Genomic DNA, 7,098 nt, shown 5'->3' on the forward strand with positions numbered 1-7,098 from the left:
CCTCCAGTGGGGCAGGAATGAGGGGATCGAGGGAGACTGGGAGGTCGAGATGCTGAGTTCCACGAGGGTGGGGCCGGTGGGGCCGGGATGGCCGGATGCCGAAGCCGCGGGTGGGGCAAGCCCGTGGCTCCCTCCTCCCTCGGGAGCTGTTGGACCTGTTGTCCCCCCCTCCACTTCCGGGCTGCTGGGGAGGGGGACGGGGCGGCCTCTCTCCTCCCTCTTCCCCTGCCACCTGTCTCATAGGCAGAAGCGGCTGTGCCCAGCGCGCAGAGCGGAGCGCGCCGAAGCCTGAGCTGGTGAGGGGGCCGAGGCTGTGGGGAGGTGGCGGTTGGACTTCGGAATCTCAAGGACTCCGACTCCTGGCTTGTTCAGAGAAGGGCAGCCTGGGAGCCCCGACTCCTGGACCCCTGGGTGAGGCGGCATGGGCGCTGTTGCCCTGCACAGTGGGGTTGGGACTAAGACTACGGGGCTCTGGGAAGGACAGGGCGGGAGCCGAACTGCTGAGTCTCAGAGGGAGAAGATGGGTCGCTCTAAGCGAGTCCAAGGGATTGTGGGGGCTGCTGGGAGGGTACAAGGCCTGACACTTGGAGATGAAGGAGGGGAGGCGGGGTCGAAGAGGCCAGTAGGGGGCGAGCTGCGACCCGGACTCAAATTCCGGTCCCGTCTCCGGGGCGTGTCGCTTTGGAACCATCGAGCCCCGCCTCTGGAAACTTAAGGACACGCCTCCGTAACGCTCAGTTCAATCCTTTGAACTCTTAGGCCCCGCCTCCTGGGGGGGTCTCTGCGCCCCGGAGCAGACGCGAGCGGCGCTCAGCCCTCCTAGGCCCCGCCCCCGGAGCGCCTGGTCCCGCCCACCCCGCAGGAGCCGGAGCGGCCATGGAGACGCGGAGCAGCCCCGCCGAAGGGACCCCGCCGCCGCCGGTCCCGGAATGCGACGTGGAGGTCCAGCCCCAGGGCTATCCCGAGGAGTCCCGGGAACAGGAGGCTCCCAAGGTACTGGCGGAACCTTCGAGCCGCGGAGGAGCTGAGAAGCAGGCGGAGGAAGAAGAAGAAGTGGGAGAAGGCAGCAGCACTGAGAGCAGCCGCGACGCGGTGAGGGGCCCGAGGGCATCAGCGCGGGGGGCCTGGACCGACGGGGACTCAAGCAGGTGGCCGGACAGGTAGACAGGTAGAGGAAAACCAGAAAGACAGAGACCCGGAGACAGGGAGAGAGACCCAGTGATAACAGAGACTACCTAGAGACAGACACCAGGACACGGAGCCAGAGAGGCAGAGACACAGACAGACAGAAACGAGATACATAACCAGATAGACAGAGCCACGGGGAGGCCCCAAGAACGGAGACAAGACCCAAACGGGCGACAGAGACAGAGAGACGGGTATAGAGGAACCAGATAGGTGGCTCACGCCTGTAATCCCAGCACTTGGGGAGGCCAAGGGGAGGATCGCTTAAGCCCAGGAGTTCGAGACAAATCTGGGCAACATAGCAAATCCCCGTCTCTAGAAAAAAATACAGCAATTGTCCAAGCGCGGTGCCGCGTGCCTGTAATCCCACTTGCTCGGGAGGCTGAGGCAGGAGGATCGCTTGAACCCAGGAGTTGTAGGCTGCGGTGAACTATGATTGCGCCACTGCACCCCAGCCTGGGACAGAGCAGAACCTATCTCTAAACATGAGAGAGAAAGAGAGAGAGAGAGAGAGAGAGAGAGAGAGAGAGAAACAGAGAGAGAGAAAGAAAGAAAGAGAGACAAAGAAAGAGAGAGAAAGAGAGAGAGAGAGAGACCGGATAGACAGAGACTCAGAGACAGAGGGATCCAGAGCCAGGAGAGACTACTGAACAGAGAGAACCAAATGAGTAAGAGATGCAGAGAGATCAAGAACCGGACAGAGACCCAGAGACACGGAGACTGAGAGACAAAGACCCAAAAAAGACAGAGACACAGTGAGACTACAGACAGAGAGTCAGAGAGAGGGGAATCGAGACAGAGGGAAACCCAGAAATAAACGGCAGAGATGCTCAGAGAAACAAATAGAGAAAAACCTCGAGAGAGGGACATACTCCGAGGGAGAAAGATCTAGTGATTCAGAGGCAGTGGACAGATACCGAATCTGAGAGACTGGGGTCGGGTGGAGAGAGAGAGAGAGAGACAGATCCAGGCACTACGAGAAAGTGACGCCAAGAGAATAGGACCTGGATAGAGAAAAAGAAACACCTTTCATAAGTCGGCTTTACATCCGCCCACCCTCCCTACGGTACTGCAAGCCTCTGTGGTCCGTGTGGTTGGGTGGTCACTGGACTTGCACCCTCCCCCACTCCGACTTTGAATACAGGAGGCTGAGGCCGGGCGCGGTGGCTCACGCCTGTAGTCCTAGCACTTTGGGAGGCCGAGGTGGGAGAATCGCTTGAACCTAGGAGTTCGAGACCAGCCTGGGCAACATAGCATGACCCCCTCTCTACCAAAAAATAAAAATAAATAAATAAATAAATAAATAAATAAATAAAAGAGCTTGGGGTGGTAGTGCGCGCCTGTAGTCACAGCTACCTAGGAGGCTGAGGCAGACGGATCCCTTGAGCCCGGGAGGTCGATGCTGCAGTGAGCCGTAATCGCGCCACTGCACTCCAGCCAGTGAGACCCTATCTCAGGACAAAAAAAAAAAAAAAAAAAAAAAAAGAAAAGAAAGAAAGAAAAGAGCCTGCGACAGATTATGGGAGTGGTGGTTGTGTTAGGTAAGTGGACTGAGACCCGCAGAGGGGGATGTTGGGTGGGGACCAGACCTACTTAGTGATTGCAGGGGGCGAGGCATCTCCACTTAACCACGCCCCCTCAACTTCAGCCCGAGACTACGCCTCCGACAGCGACAGAGCCCGAGACTTCCACCTCTTCGGGGGAAGGGGTGCGAGGGGCGGCGCGGCGCCTGCGAGGACAGCAACTGGAGGCATTGACTCGCGTGGCCCTGATGGAGCAGCGAGTGAAGGAGCTACAGCGCCAGAGGAAGGAGCTGAGGATCGAGGTGAGGCTGCGGACCCCTTGGGAAGCCTGGCCCCAACTCAAGGGGAACCCGCAAAGCCGGACTCCCAGCCTTTTCCTCCGGTGGGATCAGATTCTAGGCCCTCCGCTCTTCCTCCCTCCAAGTTCAGGTCCCTGGAGTCCATCCTTCCTTCGAATCCGGTAGTTAAGGCCCTGGGCCTCTTCCTTGGACCTAGGCGTCCCCCAGCCCTGGCATTCTCTCCGCAGATGGAGGTGGAAGTGGCCTTGCTGCGGGGTGAGCTGGCTGGGGAGCGAGTGGCCGCTCGCCGGGAGGAGGAGCAGCTGCGGGAGCTGCTGGGGCAGCAGGCGGCCTCGGAGCAGCGCGGCCGCCAGCAGCGGGAACAGGTCTGTTTGGCTCACAGGGTCTTCAGCAGCAGCGTCCTTCCTGGTCCATGGATGTTGGTGTGCTCCTAGCCACCTGCGCCCCGGGGTTGTCCCCATTCCCCAAAGGAAGACATTTGGGCTTCCGAGAGAGTGAGGGGCAGATGCCCCTCCTGGTTTTCCTCCTCCCTCCCTGGGCGTGATTTTTGGGGCTCTTCCTTCGTCCCCTGTCCGTTTGCTATTTAAATGTGGGTGTGTGAAAAATTACAAAACCGGCCGGAAGCGGAGGCTCACGCCTGTAATCATAGCACTTTGGGAGGCCAAGGCGGGCTGATTGCCTGAGTTCAGGAGTTCGAGACCAGCCTGGGCAACATGGCGAAACCCCGTCTCTGCTTAAAAATACAAAAATTAGCAGGGCGTGGTGGCGGGTGCCTGTAGTCCCAGCTACTTGGGAGGCTGAGGCAGAAGAATCGCTTGAATCCGGGAGATGGAGATTGCAGTGAGCCAAAATTGCACCATTGCACTCCAGCAGCCTGGGCAACAAGAACGAGACTCCGTCTCAAAAAAAAAAAAAAAAAAAAGAAAGAAAGAAAAAGAAAACTTCCAAACCCACAATAGTCAGGCAGCTCCCATGTCCTGTGCCCACCAGCTTCAGCAATGATTAATATTTTTACATTCTCCTTTCATTATCTCCCATTTGTTTCCATCCCCAGTTTTAAAAGCCAATTCCGGACATCATGTGGCCTGTACATATGTTTACAGTGTATCAGTGACAGATAAGAAATCCTTTTTGGCTAGGCAAGGTGGCTCACACCTGTAATCCCAGTACTTGGGAGATGGCGGGGCACGGTGGGAGGATCGCTTGAGCCCAAGACTGTGAGACCAGCCTGGCAACATAATGAGACACTGTTTCTGTGAAAAATAAAAATACAATTAACCAGGCATGGTGGCATGTGCCTGTGGCCTCAGACTCAGAAGAGTGAGGTGGGAGGATCAATTGAGCCCAGAAGGTAGAGGCCGCAGTGAGCTGTGATCACAACACTGCACTCCAACCTGGATGACAGAGCAAGACCGTGTCTCCAAAAAAAAAAAAAAACAAAAAACAAAACAAAAAAAACTAATAAGTTCTTAGTATTGTCTTATTTCTGGTTAGTTTTTGTGTTTCCCAGAGTCTCAAAATGCCAGTTAACAGGTAGCTTGTTTGAATGAAGTCCCCAAAGGTCAGTGTGATTGGTTGATATGTCTTCCCTGTTGTTTTATCTCTGGTGGTTCCCACCCACTGTGTCTTCCCCATACTGTTTATTAGAAAAACCCAGTCTTCTGTCCCACAGGCAGAGCATGGTCAATTGCATGCCTGTGGTGCCCTTGATGCCTCTGTTTCTGCAAGCAAGTGTTGGTTAGAGGGAGAAGTTTGATCATATTCAGAAGTGCTTTAGTGCTTCCTGAGCCGGTGTCAGGAACCTCATCTCTGGTTGTCCAGACCTCATGAGGTCACCCTGGTCTCTCTCTCTCTTTTTTTTTTTTCGTGAGATAGAGTTTCACTCTTGTCACCCAGGCTGGAGTACAATGGCGTGATCTTGGCTCATCGCAACCGCCGCCTCCCAGGTTCAAGCGATTCCCCTGCCTCAGCCTCCCCAGTAGCTGGGATTACAGGCATGCGCCACCATGTCTGGCTAATTTTGTATTTTTAGTAGAGATGGGGTTTCTCCATGTTGGTCAGGCTGGTCTCGAACTCTTGACCTCAGGTGATCTGCCTGCCTTGGCCTCCCAAAGTGCTGGGATTACAGGCATGAGCCATTGCAGTTCAAGGCCATCCTGACCAACATGATGAAACCCCATCTCTACTAAAAATACAAAAAATTAGCCAGGTGTGGTGGTAGGCACCTGTAATCCCAGCTATTTGGGAGGCTGAGGCAGGAGAATCGCTTGAACCTGGGAGGTGGAGGTTGCAGCTCCCAGGAGCCGAGATCACACCACTGCCCTCCAGCCTGGGCAACAAGAGCAAAACTCCATCTCAAAAAAAAAAAAAACTTCTATCTGAAGATTGTAACATCATCAGCGGTCATTACTTGGGTTAGTTACCATTATAGGTTGGCAAATGGTGACTTATGATTTTGTCAGTTTTTTATTTGCAAGTGTTGTGCATGTTGGAATTTTCTGAGGCTGGGTCCTGGGCCCTCATTTATCCTCAAAGATCACGTATTTTTCCCAGGTCTTCTCTCCAAAGAGAGAAATGTACCCTTCTTCCTAGGGTACTGGCTACTAGGTACTCCTTTCTCACTCAGATCCAGAAATCTCAGTTGCAGCCCCTCCTCCCTCTGTCCCAGGAGTCCAGGCCCTCAGCTCCTCCTCCCTCAAACCCAGGAGTCCAGATCCTCAGCTCCTCCTTCCTTAGATCCAGGAATCCAGGCCCCAGCCCCTCCTCCCTCTGACCCAGGAGTCTGGCTGCTTCTCATTCACCATATCCAAAGCTGACCTCAGCAACTCCCTTCTCCACACTGTTTGTCTTGTCCCTTTGGTCACCAGGCCAGAGTCCTGGACTTTGCCCTGCACACTTCCCTATCTCTCACCTCCAAGCCCATCAGCCACCATGTCCTATCCTTTCTGCTTCCTGATCTTCTCTGTCTAGTCCATCTATTTTTCAGCCCTACCACCCAGGCCCCAGCTTAGGTCTCACCCTCACTGCTTGGAGGACTCCCGAGGGAGCTGCTCTCCACCTCTCTAACCCACCTCCCTGAGGGATGATTCCTAGTTCCTACTCCATCCTTTCTGTCCTTCTGAGGTTCTCCATATCCCCAGGTTGACCAAACCCCCCGTGAGCTGGACGAGCTGGCCTTCCCACTATCCTCTCCCACCACATTCTTCCCACCATGTTCTTCCCACCACCACATCCTCTTCCTCCCTGGCTGGAGTTTGTCCCCTAGACTTCTTGTACTTTTCAACTTTCATGCATTTGTGCCAAGCCGTTTCCTCTGCCCAAAATGCTCTTCTAGCTCCTTTTATTTTCCCAGATCCAAATGCTCCCTGATTGTTTTGTTTTATTTCATTTTTGAGACAGGGTCTCAGTCTGTCGCCCAGGCTGGAGTGCAGGCTGCAGCCTCAACCTTTGGCTGACATTGTTCCTCATTCTAGGTTCCCACAGTCTCTGGATTTTACTGCCCCGATCTTTCCAACTGGCTGTGTTCCCACCTGGAGGGCAGGGCCCAGATACAATCCACTTCTGCATCCACCGTATCACAGAGCAAGAATATGTTTTGCATTCATTTCTTTTCTCTCTTTCTTTTTCCCTTCCTTCCTTCCCCCCCTTTCTCTCTTTTCTTTCTCTCTCCTTTCTTTCTCTCTCACTTTCTTTCTTTTTTTTTTTGAGACGGAGTCTCGCTCTGTTGCCCAGGCTGGAGTGCAGTGGCACGATCTTGGCTCACTGCAAGCTCCGCCTCCTGGGTTCACACCATTCTCCTGCCTCAGCCTCCGGAGTAGCTGGGACTACAGGCGCCCACCACCACTCCCCGCTAATTTTTTGTATTTTTAGTAGAGACGGGGTTTCACCGTGTTAGCCAGGATGGTCTTGATATCCTGACCTTGTGATCCGCCCGCCTCGGCCTCCCAGAGTGCTGGGATTACAGGCGTGAACCACCGCGCCTGGCCTCTCTCTTTCCTTCCCTTTCCTTCCCTTTCCTTCCCTTCCCTCCCTCCCTCCCTCCCTTCCCTCCCTCCCTCCCTCCCTTCCCTCCCTCCCTCCCTCCCTCCCTC

The 7,098-nt window shown here is 54.8% G+C and overlaps 1 protein-coding gene across 1 annotated transcript in view; it reads left to right on the forward strand.

Moving 5' to 3' along the window:
- The first annotated feature begins 75 nt into the window (after nt 1-75).
- PHLDB3 (pleckstrin homology like domain family B member 3) overlaps nt 76-7,098 on the forward strand; it is a 32,890-nt gene continuing 25,867 nt past the window's right edge. The window contains exons 1-4 of the mRNA XM_025367285.1: nt 76-411; nt 863-1,092; nt 2,834-3,010; nt 3,235-3,372. Of these exons, the coding sequence (XP_025223070.1) occupies nt 96-411; nt 863-1,092; nt 2,834-3,010; nt 3,235-3,372 (861 nt within the window). The 5' untranslated portion in view covers nt 76-95. The remainder of the gene's footprint in view (nt 412-862; nt 1,093-2,833; nt 3,011-3,234; nt 3,373-7,098) is intronic.

The sequence above is a fragment of the Theropithecus gelada genome, chromosome 19 (genome assembly GCF_003255815.1).
Source record: "Theropithecus gelada isolate Dixy chromosome 19, Tgel_1.0, whole genome shotgun sequence".
Lineage (NCBI taxonomy): Eukaryota > Metazoa > Chordata > Mammalia > Primates > Cercopithecidae > Theropithecus > Theropithecus gelada.